General features: G+C 43.2%; 2 protein-coding genes across 2 annotated transcripts; both read left to right on the top strand.

Moving 5' to 3' along the window:
- The first annotated feature begins 1,641 nt into the window (after nucleotides 1-1,641).
- Nucleotides 1,642-8,364, top strand: LOC109974820 (mucin-3A). Its single transcript, XM_020625225.1, has 4 exons — nucleotides 1,642-2,434; nucleotides 3,788-3,851; nucleotides 6,298-6,336; nucleotides 8,280-8,364. The coding sequence occupies exons 1-4, from the start codon at nucleotides 1,720-1,722 to the stop codon at nucleotides 8,347-8,349; spliced, it is 888 nt and encodes a 295-aa protein (XP_020480881.1). The 5' UTR covers nucleotides 1,642-1,719; the 3' UTR covers nucleotides 8,350-8,364.
- Nucleotides 8,365-10,965: 2,601 nt separating this feature from the next.
- On the top strand, nucleotides 10,966-12,560 carry LOC109974795 (lysozyme C-like). Its single transcript, XM_020625194.1, has 5 exons — nucleotides 10,966-11,170; nucleotides 11,457-11,723; nucleotides 11,938-12,001; nucleotides 12,325-12,372; nucleotides 12,491-12,560. The coding sequence occupies exons 1-5, from the start codon at nucleotides 10,966-10,968 to the stop codon at nucleotides 12,558-12,560; spliced, it is 654 nt and encodes a 217-aa protein (XP_020480850.1).
- Nucleotides 12,561-17,371: the final 4,811 nt, after the last annotated feature.

Below are 17,371 nucleotides of genomic sequence, written 5' to 3'. Positions count from 1 at the left end.
CACATCAGTTTCATGTGGCCACCCAACCCTCCAGTGTGAGAAGATGAACCGTTGTCCCTCATCTGATATGGCTCTTAAAGTTGCATCTTTTCAACAGGACAATGGCGTAACCTGTAAATAAGAAAATATGTTTCTAGGCGATGGATCATTTTCCCTCCCCACACCTTGTTAGAGCTCAATGAACCCAAAGCTGAGTCTGGCACAACATTGTGTATTTCTCCTGTTTCTCAGGGGCCAAGGGACTGGCTTTTGTCTGAGCAGAACAAAAGATGTACCTTCTCTCTGATCCATTAAAAGCAGTGCTGAAATCAGTGTCAAGTCACACATGTTTTTAGATTCAGAGGAGATAACTGACGACAAGATGAAGATACTCGCTGTGTTTGTACTGGTGGTACTGGGCTGCGGTCTGGCTGAAGGGCGGATTTTGGATAGATGTGAAGTGAGGAATAAGCTCAATGAGATGTTTAATAAGCTGCCGGAGGAGAAAAAGAAAGGAATGACCGGGGAGAACTTCATAGCCAAGAGTAAGTATTATTAATTAACGGACAGACGACTGTGGCTCCTGCACACGGTCCAAAACTGTGACTGGTGACCCAAAGTTCCCTGTAGATCCTCAAGTGACCCTCTGCAGGAAAACCTGATTGCTGGATGTTGGTTTGAAAGCTTTAAAAGATGCTGGGAATCCTGGACTGAATGCGTATCAGTATTTAGATTTGCTGTGAAGAAAACCAGCAGTACTAAATGAATTCCACTTGGTTCCTTAGTTACTCAAGTGATCTCGGATGAGTTAAGGTAAAAAGAAGTACGGAGGTATAATGAAGAATACATCTACAGTATGTTTTTCTCTTCTTGCCTTGTCTTGATTTTTCTTTATTTAAATGACGTTTATGTACATATATAGAGTATTAAATTATTATAGATAGAGATATGTTATATTATTATAGAGTAGCCTCATTTGTCAGTTTATTAGACACACCAATCTAAAACCTGTAGAGTCTAACACAACAGTCCTATGTCTTTTATTTAAGCACTCACACAGCTGAGCACTGAAACAGTTAATGAACATTCTGTTTGATCCAAGCCCGAGGATCGGTGCTGGGCCGTGAAGCAAATTTGGCAGAGCAGCCAAACTGCATTACTACAATTTCTGGATTCCTGGATGTTTGATGCATGAGAAAATACAGACTAACTTACCTTGTAAAAGATTAAGTTCAGTAAAATGTTTAATTCAGATTGGTGACACTAGGTGACTTTGTTCTGAAAATACCTTGGGTTCATCCTTTGGGGATTATGAATGCGCTCAATAAATTGTTGCATTAGATTTTGATATTTTTTGTGCGCAAACTGAAGTTTTAGGCTGATGGTGGAGTTGGAGGAAAGATTAGAGGGTCAAAAAAATCATTAGGCATCTTCCTCTGGGGACCAAGAATATCTCAAGCAAATGATGTGGGAGGTGTATATGGCACAGAAATGGGGGTGTAGATTACAAACTGTGGCGTTTGGAGACGAAATGTCACTGTTTTTCTCTTTTCTCTCTGCTCTTCAGTTGTCTGTTACTCAGAAGTGTCATCAGGTTTTAACACCAGCGCAGTGAGTAACATGGAAAGCGACGCCAGTTCAGACTCAACCAGGACCCACAACCGGGTGCGACGCGCCGGAAGGGGGCTTACATCCACCCTGTCAACAACAGCCACACCATCCATTCACTCCGAGATCACAATGCCCCATGGTGTCGCTCAAACCACCCATCCCGCATCACTCTCCCAGACCACAAACCACACCGTGCACACAACGCCCCATGGGGCCGCGCACACCACCCATCCCGCATCACTCGCCAAGACCACAACCCACACCGTGCACACAACGCCCCACGGGGTCGCGCACACCACCCATCCAGCATCACTCTCCAAGACCACAACCCACACCGTGCACACAACACCCCACGGGACCGCGCAAACCACCCATCCAGCATCACTCTCCAAGACCACAACCCACACCGTGCACACAACGCCCCACGGGACCGCGCAAACCACCCATCCAGCATCACTCTCCAAGACCACAACCCACACCGTGCACACAACGCCCCACGGGACCGCGCAAACCACCCATCCAGCATCACTCTCCAAGACCACAACCCACACCGAGCACACAACGCCCCACGGGACCGCGCAAACCACCCATCCCGCATCACTCTCCAAGACCACAACCCACATCGAGCAGACAGCGCCCCACGGGACCGCGCAAACCACCCATCCCGCATCACTCTCCAAGAACACATCAACCACACAGCACACTTCACCTGTACGGGTCCGCCGGTCTCCAGACAGTGAAACAGGACCCAGGAAACTTGGCCTTTATCAACTCCATGAGCACCTGGTCTGCAGCAGCAGGACTTCTTCACTCGACAACACCATCTGTAACACTGACTGCAACAGTGAGTTTCAGATTCAGATTTCACTAGTGGATTTTTGGAGTCTGTGTTTATTCTCCCCAAATAGCCAACATACCATGCTTACAGATGTAGCCAGCCAGCTGGTTCAAGTGTTGTCACCTAATTAAATGACTGCTGTTACATTTGCTGACCTTTTTGGGTGCAGCCCCCAGGCCTGTTGACCACTGCTTGAACTGATGAAAAACTATTTACCCTACTGGTGTTTTCAAACTGTACGATTACAAATTTACCTCATGACCAGACCACACAGAACACCCTGAAATTCTGTAGACATTACCCAGAGGAACTGTATATATGCGAGAAAGCAAATGTCCAAGTCACTTGGCCTGGACATGTGGTTTTGCCCTGCCAGCTCCCTGGGACAAAGTCCATGTAAAGTCTGAGGAAGCCACAGTGAGCCCATGTGAGAATACAGCAGCTAATAGTCCAGCGTATTCTCAGCTAGCTAATGGACATGTGACACAATGGACAATGTCCTGACCTGATTCTGTGGACATAGTCCAGATTTCATATGTCAAAACATTTAAAGATGCACAAAGTGCACTGAGTTTCTGAAACATTGCTAACTACTGCTAACAGAATTAGCATTGTAGTTATGGTGGGACCATGTCTGTGCCAACTAGCATGGAACGTGAAGTGCAAGACCTTAAGAGCACAAAGTTCATATAGGGAGGAAGTCAGGGTGGATGAGTGGGTGACTATGAGCCTCCCCTAAATTTAACCAAGTAGGTTTTGTGCCCAAAGCGATTAACGTGTTAAACAAGCTAAAGTATTTATTACTGTAATCATGACAACAAAGGTCTGGCACATGCTAACATCAGAATCAGCTTTATTGGCCAGGTGTGTTGGACACACAAGGAATTTGACTGTGGTACATCAGCTCTCAATGTGCATGTACATGTCCTTATATAAGGCATCAATGGCAAGTAAACAATATAAGGCTGAGAGGACAGAACATCTCAGTGAACCAACTAGGAGGTGGAGTAGGGCCCAGCTAACCCACATGTATGGTTCCAATGACAAACTGGTAATGGCCATTTAATGGGATGAAAACTTTTGGGGGGTGAAATCTTTGTGGAGACCATCAGTCTACTAGTATGTTGAATTCCAAGAAAATGATGGGGTGTACGGTTAGAGCAAGTGTTGGCTTTGGTTAACATTAGGGAAAGTCTCCTGGAAATGGATGTACCCTGTAGTGAAGACCACAGGTGTGTGTAGTACATCTTATGTGACACTTAACAGGAAATACATCTCACTCTTCTTCTCTCTTTGTGAAAAGTTGACATTTTCTAACTGCATTATTGCTTTAAACCAACAAACTTTTTCATTTTCCAGAGTTGACTGATGAAAATATAGAAGACGACTGCAACTGCTTATTCAGCATCATCTCGACATTTATGTAAGTTCACTTTGAAGTTTCAAAATAGATTGTAAATTGATTTATTTACATGTGACTTTGTGAGTTGTGTGATCCCTGTTCACCTATACTAAAGTGAACAACCTTTAGTGAGTGTGAAATTAAGAGACCTGAGATAGATATGCGCTTTATTTCTTGCAAGAAACAGGAGCGGTCTACAACAGCACTCAGAGAGGTCCGTTAGAGCGGCTCCCAGAACAGAGGCAACCCAGTCACACATATATGAGCTTTACACAGGGTTTGGGAGCATCACAAGAAAGGAATGTGGACTGATAACATTCATGCACATGTGCTTCTCATTAGACAGAGGTCCTCGTCCTGGTACAGAGAGACACGTTAATGAGGGAGGAGGTCCTTCAAGGACAGTTTACACGACATCTTGTTGCTGTGCAGAAAAGCTGAAAGTTCATACATTCAGTGTGACGAGGTTCAACTCATTCTGATGCATACTACGTTACAGTTTAATGCATAAAGAGTAAAACAGTTGATTTAGGATTTTGCATGTTTCATTAGGCTTCATGCACATGTGCTTCTCATTAGACAGAGGTCCTCGTCCTGGTACAGAGAGACACGTTAATGAGGGAGGAGGTCCTTCAAGGACAGTTTACACGACATCTTGTTGCTGTGCAGAAAAGCTGAAAGTTCATACATTCAGTGTGACGAGGTTCAACTCATTCTGATGCATACTACGTTACAGTTTAATGCATAAAGAGTAAAACAGTTGATTTAGGATTTTGCATGTTTCATTAGGCTGATGTCTGTATGTGCATGTTTTAATCTGTTTGGATTATTTCACTTCTTTTCATTTTGAACTGAGTTTAGATGGAGCAGCATCTCTGAACATTATACTGAGATAGTAGACTGTGTTTTTTAAAAATTCCCCCCAGAAATGTTTTAAGATGGACAAAAATGTTCTGTTATGAATAATAACTTGGTTCTGGTTTTCCACAAAAAGTCCTTAAAATGACAACATGTATTCTGGTCCACAATCAATGTTTAAAATGTTTAACTACTAAACGTGAGGTCTCCTAACCTCACTGAGGAGTCCATCCTCAGTGTTTATACCGCAGGCTTTGAGTTTCTGTATCACCCGTTGAGCTCACTAAATCCTGAGGGTCCTGGACTGACACAGTTACTCGTCAAGGTGTGTTCACATTACAGTGGAAAAACGAACGTCTTGCACTGCATGTTCTGCGCTGGTCGACACAGATGCTCAAGTAGAAACGCTCTACAAAACGGTGCTTTTTAGCAACAATGTTAACGTTACTAGCAGCAGATCACTATGTTTTAGAGGCTTAAACCGTGTTTAAACAATCTTGGTGGTGTCACGTGGACGCTTTGCTAATTAAAAAGGTCGTCTGTCTTTATCTGATCTTGATACGAAGCAGCTCATGTGTTATTGTACAGTTTGGGAAATTCAGAAACGTTGGTTAAGCACTGAAACCTGAGATTCTATGGGTATAGGTGCAGCCAGGGTCAAAGTTCAGTAAATTTAAACTTTGGGTGCACCCCCACTCCACGCTGTGCACAGCACACCACGTACACAACAATGGCAAGGCACGTGTGAAAGCCGCAATAATGTCAGCATGCCATTAGTCAGCTAATGCTAGCTTCAGGCTGGAGGCTGCATTTTGTACAGTCTGTCACAACGAGGCATCCGTCGTTCAGGTCGTTGCTAGGAAACAGGACGCGGAGGAGGATAGCGTGGTTAGGAGCAACTTATGGAGTCAGTTTGCTTTGAGTATCACTAGACTCTCTATGCTGAAGACATTAGATAGAGTAGCTTTAAAACTGGTGCTTTGCCCCACGTGGTAAAACATTTCTACAGCTTTAGACTGTAGGTGAAGGTCAAACCTGCAAGTCAAGAGCCATATTTCACCAGCACAGAGCTGATGATGTAATAGCTGGTAAAATAAAACAGAGCCAATGATGACATAGTTCAGGTTGTGGCCTGAAGATTTAAATTCACAGAGAGAGTCTGGGCCCTATTTTGAGGATCCATGACGTCTGATCAAGATGTATTGGTGCAAGTGGTGTTTGGGTGTGTCCATGTTCATTTTGGTAATTTGATGAGGAGGAAAAACGGTAGTAGCAACGCAAGTAGCAAATAGGCTGTACTTGATCTCCTCATTAAAGCAGCGGTGTGTTTTTGCTGGTCAGTGGCGCAGTCACTTTGTGCGCCCTCATATTACCAACATGCCCAAAATTGACCTGGACACACCCTATTTTCATCTGGACACAGCTGCCAGCAGGACGTGGACAGACTGCTGCTTGGTAAAAAGGAAATGTGATGCGCATGACGTGAAATCGGTTATTGTGCAGGTAGGAAATTAGGAAACACAGACGTGGTGCCTGCCCCGCACGCCCTACATGTAACTGCTCTTGTGAGTTCTTAAATTTCATAGGTTTTTTTAATGTATTTCCACAGTGACCGTGGTTTTGGAGCTTCCGACGAGTTAAAAGAAATGTAAGTTATATCTTTATCTGTTAAGTTGCCTGTTCTGCTGGACACGTACGTTCAGAAAGTTTTCAGACCCTTTCAAGTTTTCTGCATTTTGTTGTTTCAGACTCTGCTTAAAATGGATTCAGTTCATTTTGTTCTCATCAATCTACACACAATGATAAAGATTTTGATGTTTTTGAAAATGTATTTAAAATAAAAGACTGAAGTATCCCATCTACATGAGTATTCAGACCTTCATTTAGGACTTGGTTAAAGCACCTTTAGCAGCAACGACAGCCTCAAGTCTTCCTGAGAATGAAGCTACAAGCTATCCAGTACATTAAATGAGGCTCAGGTGGACTCTAATCAAGCTGTAGAAGCAGGATGATTTGATCTGGATCATCTGGAGAGGGCTAACACCTTGGTACATTTAGTCTTTGTAGATTTTTCTTCTGCTTTTAACTGTATCCAACCTCACATTTTGGCTGAATCACAACATTGACTCTGGTTTGATTTGTTGGCGTTTGGATTTTTTTAACCATGAGACCCAACATATCAGTTAATGGTGTTTAATCAGATGCTCTTTTATTATCCTCTGGATCTCCCCAGGTGTGTGTCCTGCCACCTCTCTTGTTGGCCTTGTACACAGACGTGTGAGAGTAATTTTGAGAAGTGTCACATCGTCAGATTTTCAGATGACTCGGTGACCGTGTCTCTGCTGGAGAGCAAAGACTCTGATTATGGCCTTGTAGCAGCAGACCTCATGGAGTGGTTTAAACTGTCATTCTTAGACATCAGTGTGTCCAAAACTAAAGAGACGGTAGAGGATTTCATGAAGAAATCAGTTGTCATCCCTCCCTTAGTGATTAACAGCCAGGTAATGGGGTCTGCCAAGGAATTTAAATACCTTGGTACTGTCATCGATAACACTTTAAGCTGACTACTCAGTCACAGGTGGATGCAGTCTGTAAAAGGGCACATTGGGGGATGTACTTTTATGGGAAACTGAAGAACGTAATGTTTACACTACCCTTATGAAAACTATTCTAGTTTATTGATGCCACCCTTACATTTTCTAGTTTGGGTCACTGACTTTTAAAGATTGGAACAGACTATAAAGTATGATGAAAGCATGCAGGTATAGATCTGACTGACCCCTGTGAACGTGCAGGACTAGGTTTACTGAGTTTCTGCTGGTTGGAGATACAAGGTACCAACAGGCAAATCAAAGTGACTTAAAAACTCCTTTGTTCAAGCTGCTACTGGCTTTTTGGATGCTCAAACCTGTGTTTGTAGCTACACACTAGTGGTTGAAGTTTTTAATGTTGTTTACTGTGATTGTGATTTCTACTGGCTGTACAACAACTGGGGGATGATAAAGGTATCTGAATCTGTTGAGAGGACAGTGGCGACAGTGGGGGGGAAATATCAGAGGTTTCTTCTGTTAAAGGGAGTTTTACCTCCCCACTGTCACCAAGAGCTGCTCAAAGAGATTTGTTGGGTTTGTCCTCTATAATATTAACAATAGTGAGGTCTAGACCTGACTGTGTCCTGAGACGACTGTGGTGATTTGGCTCTATACAAACAAAATGAATTGGATTGAACTGAGTGTCATGGGTCTGAATACTTGTATAAATGGGATAGTTCAGTCATTGATCTTTAATAAATTTGGAAGACAATAAAAAGGGTTTTATTTTGTTGTTGTTAATTGTTGTGTGTAGATTGAAGAAAAAAATGTTCAATCCATTTTAAGAGGAGTCTGAAACAAAATGTGGAAAACTTGAAAACCTTTTGATGCCACTGTACATATATAGAGTGTGTGTGTGTGTGTGTGTGTGTGTGTGTGTGTGTGTGTGTGTGTGTGTGTGTGTGTGTGTAATATGTCTGTTAAATGCATTAAATACTGAATTAACACCCATGTAGTCATGACGTCAATGCAGCCAGTTTACTCTTCTGTTTATTTGCAGGATCAAGGACATCTTCCTGCCTGAATGCGCGACTGCAAGCACCTCTGACTATTTTAAGGAATGCAATTAATACAGCTACACCTGCTCCCTGGCATAATGCTAATAATCTAAATGTATTTACTGCCTGACATATCACTGGAAGGATTAGCCTTATCTCCAGTGAATAGCTAGTGACTTATGACAATAATAAAGTGAAGCATGTTGCACTTGTTGTTGTGTCTATAATTCAAAATAGAGTCCATTAAGTCACTGATGTTTGGGTTTATGACAGTTGTTAGGATGCAAAGGGGTGAGGAATATTTTAGCCTGTTTCATTTCAATAAAACCAAGACCTTCCCCAGTGTTCATCCATCCATCCATCCATTATCCAGTGTTCATAGTTTCCTGAATCCTCCTCTGTAACTTACCTGCAAAATCTGCAACACCGTCCTACAAAGTACAAAGAAGGCCTTGTTTGACTTTATCATGGCAAACGTAGTATAATGTCAGGAACGACCCAGCAGCAGCAAACCCATGTTACCAACCTGTATGATGATGTTGAAGTCATGTTAGATATGATGTGTTGGTACCTTCAGCTCAGTGTAGGACTGACCCACAGAGCCCGTGTGAGACATTATGAGTATTGTAGTAATATTATACAGGACATAAAATGACGTGCTTGGACCTGGGCTCTGTGTTTATGATTCAGTAGACATACCTGTGCCAGTTTCTATGATTTATAACTAGTGTTATGGATTAGGCTATTTTAGCTGTTCAGTGATGGTGGAAGGAGGCCCCCAAAAGCAAAGCTCCGCTGCCCCCCCAACACCGGTATGCTCGTCCTACCAGTGCACGTGAGGAGTCTGATATTTAAAGTCACTGATATTAGTGACCATATGAAAATGAATGTTACTGCCTAGTTTGTTTTAGAAAACCCCTCCGCTGACCTCGGTGGAGTTCACCAGCACAAGGCTTAGTGTGAGAGCCAGGGCCTTGTTCCCAGGAGCCGAGGGAGCGGTGTTACCGGTGGATGGGCTGACGGTGCCACATTTTCAGAGTCAGAGAAACAAGATAAAGCTACTTGTGTTGTTTGTGCTGGTGGTGCTGAGCCAGTCTGGCTGAAGGGCGTCTTGTGCCACCTGAGGGACCAGCTCATGAAGGTCATCGCCAACCCGACGGAGGAGGCAAAGCCAAAACTGGCTGGAGAGAGCACTGCGGCTAAGTGTTAAGTCCTGAACGTTACTTAAATATATAAATAAATACATGTTGGTTTTCATTTTCACAGACCAAAACGTGTCGTTTGGAGATGTCACACTGTTTTTCATTCTCTCTCCTTCAGCTGTTTTTAGTGGAGCTGGCATCAGGTTTTAACACCAGTGCAATGAATGAGCTGATCCTCAGGAAACAAAGGGGACACATTTTCACAGACCAAAACGTGACAGCCTCTATCACACACCCAGCCCAAAGGGTCCAGCAGCCCATTCTGTCAACCTCCTGGTTCAAGCAGTCAACCAACCAGGCCTGGATGCCGACCTTACAGCCCACAACACACATTTATCCAATCAACTCTCAGTGTTTGTGCTCGGAGGCTTCAGGTTTCTGCGTCACCCAGAATGCACCTGTTAAACTCAGATTTAATGTGAGGACACAGAAACTTCAGCAGATGAATGTGAAAAGTGACTCTGAGTGTCAGACTCTGCACAGTGAAGGTCAAACATCCAAGTGAGGACTAATAAAAAAAACATGAATGGATGTAGAAGGTTCATCATGACAAACAGCCCAGACAATAAACAAACTCCTGTTTCCACCAAACTGATTTAAAACAGTTTGTCCTGTTCTGGTATCTGAGCTGAAACTTAAACGCTTCTGGTTACACCAGTCAGTGACGTCGCAGTGAGTGTTGTGCAGGTTTATTTTTAGGCGTTGTTGAGAGTCAGGTCAACTAGTATCAGTTTCTTTTGTTTCTTTTCAGGACTGAGCTCAACAATAAGCCTCTGAATATTTCACTGAACGCCCTAATCCGTTTAGTGCCGTAACTATCACTGGATGTATTGACCTTCTGTCAAATGACCGCTGACTTATGATATTAACAAAGTGTGTTTTCATATCTGTGATTCAAAACTGCGCTACAGCAGTGGGGGAAGGTTTCACCAAGCAGCCTGATGAAGAAACCACTTCCAAAATGATCCTGTCAATAAAAATACTTGTGAAAAGTTTTATTAGTATGTTTTAGAATTATTTCAGCGGCACATTTAAAAACTGGAATTACCGCTTCTTGGTTGTATGCGTCCGCCCTCCACTCTAACTCATAGGAAAGGGACAGATGTGAGGTCACTGACCTTTACCTTTGACCTTTGACCACCTAACTTTAATCAGTTCATCCGTGGGTCCAGGTGGATGTCTGTGCCAGATTTGTCATCCTAGAGGAGGCCACTCTGTTATTGAGGCTTTTCCTTTTCATTTTTCACTTGTTTGTGTATTTAAAGTCACTGATGACGGGAAGAAGGGATCAAATGAACATTTTAAAGAAGGATGAATCTCATTGTCGCCCCTCTTTAGTTCACAAACACAAAACTAAGCATGAGAAGTAGCGCTGGGAATTTGTGTCTAGGAAGCAAGGGAGTGGCCTCTTTTCTAAGCAGAACAAAAGATGTACAGTACACCCTCCTAATCTGATAACAGAGGCTCCTCAGACAGTATAAGTATCATGTCTGCTATGTTCTCAGAGCCAGAGGTGACAGCTGGAGACAGGATGAAGACACTTGTGGTGTTTCTGCTGGTGGTGCTGGGCTGCGGTCTGGCTCAAGGGCGGATTGTGGATAAATGTGGCCTGAGGAAACAACTGATGACAGCATTTAGTAACATGACGGAGATGCTGGGAGGACGCAGCAAGGACAACTTAGTGGCACAGCGTGAGTAGCTGATTATTTATTACAGAAACAATAGTTTTAAAGAGCACAGGTGTGTTGGTGTGAAGATCCACAGAAGATGATTCATCTAACTTTGACTTTTCCTCTTGTGCCACCTTCCTGTTTTGATATTTCTTGTGGCCCGGATCAGGGGTCATAGGAATCACTTGGACTCATCTTCTGGGGATCACGACTATCCACAGAAAAGGACAGAAATCTGCCCAGAAGTGTGGATCAGAAAGCGACTTTTGATTTTCCATTTTGTTTTTTCCCTCTCTCCTGCCGTCAGTCGTCTGTCATGCAGAGCAGTCGTCAGGTTTCAACACCAGTGCCGTGAACCAGCTGGTCCCCAAGATGGAAGGTCATCACCACGAGGATGACGAGAGCTCTGAGAGGCCCCACCATCGAGGGCAGCAGCATCATAGGCCTCAACGTCACACCCAGCCTCCACTGGGGCAGGTCTGGACGCTCTATGGCCTTTTCCAGCTCGGCAATCGCCTGGTTTGTAACGACAGCATGATTCAGGACCCCAGCATCTGTGAGATACCCTGCAACGGTGAGTTTCACTTTGTTTACAACTACTCAGCTGTCGACGTGTGTGCAGATGAATGCACGGTACAATTGAACTTTGTGTTATGTGCTTGGCCACACACCAACTGTGCATATGTGGAGTGTCTCTGCTCCTTTTCTTCTTCTCTCTTTGGGTGCACAAACATTTTCGTCTTCACTCTGCTTTAAACCAACAGTCCTCCTGCTTATGCTCTTTACAGACTTGCTTGACGACGACATAAGTGCTGCTATCGCCTGCCTGATGACGGTCCTCAAGAAACCTCAGTAAGTTCACTTTTAAATTGAGTGGAATCACTCAGGGCATCAAATGTCTGACAAGTTTTGCAAAGGTAGGTTTTTAAAAATCCATATTGTGTTATGTTTCTGACTGTATGTGACTTTACTGTCCAGTCAGTTCACACTGAAAGTGAGACGTTCAGCATCTCTGTCGTCAGAACAGCTCGATGGGCTGAAATGACAGCGGACGCACAGGCTGTGTTAACCAGACTGAGATGTGTGTGAAGGCCACATCTGTTTAGGTTGTTAACTGAGGTGCATCACAGTTTCTTTGCACACATTGTTCATATGTTTTCCAAATATTTCCACAGCAAACACGACTCCAAGCCGCCCGGCTGCGATGAGTTAAGAAAGACAATGTAAGTTATGTCTTCATCAGCCAATAATCTGCCTGGTAAATGCATTACATCACAAATTACCCACGTTATGAACATGTAAAAACCTCAAGAAATGCTGTTGTCTTCTGTTCATTTGCAGGATGAGACTCATCTTCCAGGGAGAGTGCAGAGACAAACTGGCCTCTGTGTACTTCAAAGAATGTAGTTAATCTAACCGCATTTAATGATGGAACTGTCACTGAACAGATGAACCTGCTCAAATGAATGAGCAGTGATTCAGATCAACAATAAAGTGAAGCATGTTGCACTCGTCGTTGTGTTTTCATGTCTATAACTCAAAACCAAATCTGCCCCGCAGCAGTGAGGCAAGGTTTCAACATGTGGCCTGATGAAGAACCTTCGTCCTGAGTACACAGGTCAATTAAATGACCTGGAAAGATTTTTAAAAGGTGTTTCATAATTATCTCAGCAGCACATTTAAAGAAGTCATTTAGCTGATGGCTGAGCCACCACCACTTTACTAAACACACCAAGAGTCAACAATGTTAGGGACTGTACAAGATTTAGTGGTGTGGCAGGGACTGAGAGCTACGTTTCCTATTGTGAGGTTCATATTTTCTTTGAATCCTCCAGTCTGACTAAAGAACAGCTGTTCACAGCCACAAAATGAGAACATGTCAATCATTCCGTCTGCTCAGGGTTTATTTCTGTCACCAGAACTAGCAGACTGGATCAGTTATTTACATCGGTTGTACAGTTTTAAAGAAACTTAATGACAACACACTGGTTTCTAGAGATCATCACCATAGAATATACATGGTAATGACTTTTACCTTTACAGCTATAGGCTGTTGTTTAGTAGCTGCTTTCAGCGGCGACCAGCTTCCTGATGACCTTAAACTCTGCTGCTTTCCTGTGCTTTAGTTTGACCGGTTTCTAAGCTGCACTGTAACAGTTTCAGAGCTTTTATTGTTTTTTTTTTTAAATTATTTTCAGCTGATTTTATTGCTTATTGTTTTTAATGCTGTTGCTGTCCTTGCCTCTGTGTATGAAATGTGCCATGTAAATAGAGAAATGATGTTGTTGTTCTCACTTGTCGTCACTAGAGGTCACACTTTTACTGTGTCACTGTATTCATTAGGGTGGTGGTCAGAAGGTTGTTGGTCTCACTGGGAGCTGTGGTCCTGAATCCTCTGTCGTCTGCACAGCTGCTGCTGCTACAGGCACTGAAGAATTTGGAACACTTGACTTTTTCTAGGTTTTAACTTCATCTCTGAGCTTTTCAGCCACACCTTTATGTTTTTATGTTCGAGTGCCAGAGATACCCGCGGCCGGAGGCAGGTTTCAGGTTGCCGTAGAGATGCTCCACAAGCACTAAGATGACGCTCTGACCTTTCAGATATGCACCGCTGGTTTAGTTTGACTTGAAACTGTGATGTTCTCAGCATTATGAATAGAAAACCTAAGGACTAAAATGGGAAACATTCATTCAGTAGGGGACAGATTGACTTTCTGGGAGAGCAGGAGAGAGTCTTCCACCTTTTTGTCATCAAAACCAACATCTTGCTCTTATAAAGGTTATTGTTTTGGAATTATGTGTGCATAGTGTTTTTGTTTTCAACATCAACAAATAGGATTTGTTTGAAGGTCACGATCTGCTGACCCCTGGACTCTTATAAAGGTTATTGTTTTGGAATTGTGTGCATAGTGAAGGTCACGATTTGCTGACCCCTGGGCACAGGAACGCAGCTCGACCTCTCACACTAAGGTGACATATTTTAAACCTATTAAAGCTTCGAACACTGCTGGAGGTGTTTTAAGAGGAGATGTTCATTCAGTAACTGCCTACCATGAACCTGCAAAGAGTTCCCTCTTACATGTTATCAGTTCAGGACAAGACCCCGAATCCTCCCAAACAATATCAGGCTGCCGTTTTAAGCAGCTCCCTCCTTAAACCTTCAGATGTTACTCTACTGAGAAGTCCGGCTCTTTCAGCAAGTGTCGAGTTTTGTCTGAAATATCCCAGAAAAGCCGTACAAGGATTTTAGAAATAAACGGGAGATTGGATATCAGTCTATAATTACCACTGGCAACAATTCCTGGAGAACATGCATCTTTTGTTGTGCACAGTCACTCCCTAACTGCCTACCATGAACCTGCAAACAGAGTTCCCTCTTACATGTTATCAGTTCAGGACAAGACCCCGAATCCTCCCAAACAATATCAGGCTGCCGTTTTAAGCAGCTCCCTCCTTAAACCTTCAGATGTTACTCTACTGAGAAGTCCGGCTCTTTGAGCAAGTGTCGAGTTTTGTCTGAAATATCCCAGAAAAGCCGTACAAGGATTTTAGAAATAAACGGGAGATTGGATATCAGTCTATAATTACCACTGGCAACAATTCCTGGAGAACATGCATCTTTTGTTGTGCACAGTCGCTCCCTTGGTTCCTAGAAAGACGGCTCTGGACACACACAATGTTGTACCACATCTAAGGCTCACATTTGTGTTTGAGCGCTGTAAAGAGGTCAGGGGAGGAAAACTGTGTCTGTCCAAAGCGTTTATTACCTTTACAAGTCACCCTCATGATGTTCAAAAGGCGCAGCCATGACACTGAAAATGTTTAAGGTGGAAGTGTTTCAGTCATCATAAGACCCCTAATCTCAGCAATGAATAGCAGTGACACTGTTGGTTTCCAGAGCAAAGCTATCGTGTTAAACCAAACAAAAGAGAGACTAACAAAAGCAACACAACAATACAAAAGCAGAGTGGGAAAAAGTTACTGAAACATATTCTCAGTGTCAACAAACAACAGCAAAAAAATCCTTGTTAAAATCCAAAAATGTTTTGTTTGTCTGACTCAGCAATGAATAGCAGTGACACTGTTTCCAGAGCAAAGCTATTGTGTTAAACCAAACAAAAGAGAGAATTACAAAAGCAACACAACAATACAAAAGCAGAGTGGGAAAAAGTTACTGAAACATATTTTCAGTGTCAACAAACAACAGCAAAAAAATCCTTGTTAAAATCCAAAAATGTTTTGTTTGTCTGATAAAATAAAAGATAGAAGTGTGTAAGTAACACATCTTAGTGCAGAAGGTGACGGTGATTTGTCTTAAACAGCATTGTTCTCTTACTGTGCCAACAAACCTTAAATGTGTGCACCACATTTTGTGCAAGCCCATCAAGCAGTTTGTGATGAAGGAGGGAGGCTACAAACAGTTCTGAACTATAGCAAACATTTTAAATTAAACATATACAAAAATATACTTAAAGAGTCCACGGTGCTTTTCCTTGTTTTCTGACTTATCTACAATGTTACAACGGTGAATTCTCATCTTAGACCTAAAGCTCAAAAAATGAGGTGAATGTATGTTCTAGTATTTCTATACAGAAGCAACTCGGGTTATACAAGTCTGACAAACTCTCACTCACCTCACGAGCCATTTTTTCTAGCAAAATTAAGTATTATGTGATAGTTTAAGGATTTCCTTGAATGGTCATAATCTCGAGGCCGTTGCGTGTTCATGTGAGCTTGCCTGATGTCCACCGGTGCCCCCACCATATTGTTTGTTATGTGTATTTTCAATAAAGCTTATTTAAACAAAGACATCCGCCAGTGTACTCATCAATACAAAACGTGCAAGAGGTTTTCAAAATGTGTTTATTTCCTCCTTTGTACATCTTGAAGGTATCAGTCGAACCTTGATATAATAAATAAGTCATATGACCGTCCAGTCACACAAACAATAGACATCATGCAATAGTCATCATGGATTTCTTGGGTTTTTCCTCTATAATAATAATAATAATAATAATAATAACAGTTAGTTATTTCATCTAGAGGAAAAAGCACAGGTGGGGATTTAACAGAGATACAAACTAAATGAACATTATCCAGTTGTATAATTTGCACATTGACACACATTTACATAAAGACAAGCCAGACTGCTCCTTTCAGTGTGACACCTTAATAGGCTTCGTCTGTGAACAGGTCAGCCATGTTTGCTTTGGTTGGATGAATAGCATGGCGTGCGTGAGTGCATGGACGTGAAACAAAAGCAGAAGCAAACAAAGCAGCAGGGTTAGCTGGCAGGCCGAGGGAAGAAAGCTGCAGCCTGCAGATCGTATTTATGGCATTCTGAGTCCGGTGTGCTCAGGTGTACTGCATCTCAGGTAGGACTCAGCTCCACCTTCTGACCTCCTGAAAGAAAAGCAAAAAGAGCCAACCAAAAAACAAGAGAACCTGACAGCGCCATCGGGTCCAAGTTTTCTCTTACCCACTGAAATACCTCAGCATCTATTTGATGTGCACATTTAAGGATTCTAGATGATGAATCCTACTGCCTTTAGTGACCTTTTGGCCCTGGTCAAAAAAATCTGAATGTGAATTTAACAGGTTATCTATAGATTATAAAGGAAAGAGGGAACCTAGGTTTTCCTTCACCTGGGGGTGGAGGACAGCCGGAGAGAAGAAACTAGACAGAGTTGAAGGACTGACAGGACTGCACTGAGCCATGTCAGCTCACCTGGATTAGGGGAACCAGGGTCCTCTCCTAGAGCCAGAGCTGGGAGCTCACCTCATCAGTGAGGTCCTGGTGGCTGGGCCTTGACCCATGAAGCCCAGTACAACAAAGTAATTACTTGGAACCACCATGTGTGCCCACCACCAGCAGTGATAGGGATTTGGGTCAGGTGGCAGGCACAATCGGGGGCCTGGGCGTGATGATCCCTGGCGTCATAGACTGGCTCTGGACATGGAATGTCACCTCTGTGATGGGGAAGGATCTAGATCTAGATCTGGTGTGGGAGGTGGAGAGGTACCAACTAGATGTGGTTGGGCTCACCTGCACGCACAGCACTGGATCTGGAACCAAACTCCAGGTCCAGGACTTCATTCTTTTCTGGAGATGTGGGGATACTCACCAGCCCCCAGCTGAGCCGCTGTGTTGGAGTTCTCCCCGGAGAACGAAAGTATCACGTCTACTAACACCAAGTCGCTCAGAGCAGGGCACATTTTGGA

Source organism: Monopterus albus, unplaced genomic scaffold (assembly GCF_001952655.1).
Source record: "Monopterus albus unplaced genomic scaffold, M_albus_1.0 scaffold349.1, whole genome shotgun sequence".
In the NCBI taxonomy this organism is placed as follows: domain Eukaryota; kingdom Metazoa; phylum Chordata; class Actinopteri; order Synbranchiformes; family Synbranchidae; genus Monopterus; species Monopterus albus.
Note: the sequence above shows the minus strand (reverse complement) of the source record. Positions and strands in the feature narration are given on the sequence as shown.

Excerpts from the sequence above, each read along its gene's own strand:
- LOC109974820 (XM_020625225.1), top strand. The coding sequence starts at position 1,720 with ATGCCCCATGGTGTCGCTCAAACCACCCATCCCGCATCACTCTCCCAG. Across the intron at positions 2,435-3,787 it reads CTGTAACACTGACTGCAACA|AGTTGACTGATGAAAATATA; the intron begins GTGAGTTTCAGA and ends TTCATTTTCCAG. Across the intron at positions 6,337-8,279 it reads TCCGACGAGTTAAAAGAAAT|GATCAAGGACATCTTCCTGC; the intron begins GTAAGTTATATC and ends GTTTATTTGCAG.
- LOC109974795 (XM_020625194.1), top strand. The coding sequence starts at position 10,966 with ATGTCTGCTATGTTCTCAGAGCCAGAGGTGACAGCTGGAGACAGGATG. Across the intron at positions 12,002-12,324 it reads ACGGTCCTCAAGAAACCTCA|CAAACACGACTCCAAGCCGC; the intron begins GTAAGTTCACTT and ends ATATTTCCACAG. Across the intron at positions 12,373-12,490 it reads GATGAGTTAAGAAAGACAAT|GATGAGACTCATCTTCCAGG; the intron begins GTAAGTTATGTC and ends GTTCATTTGCAG.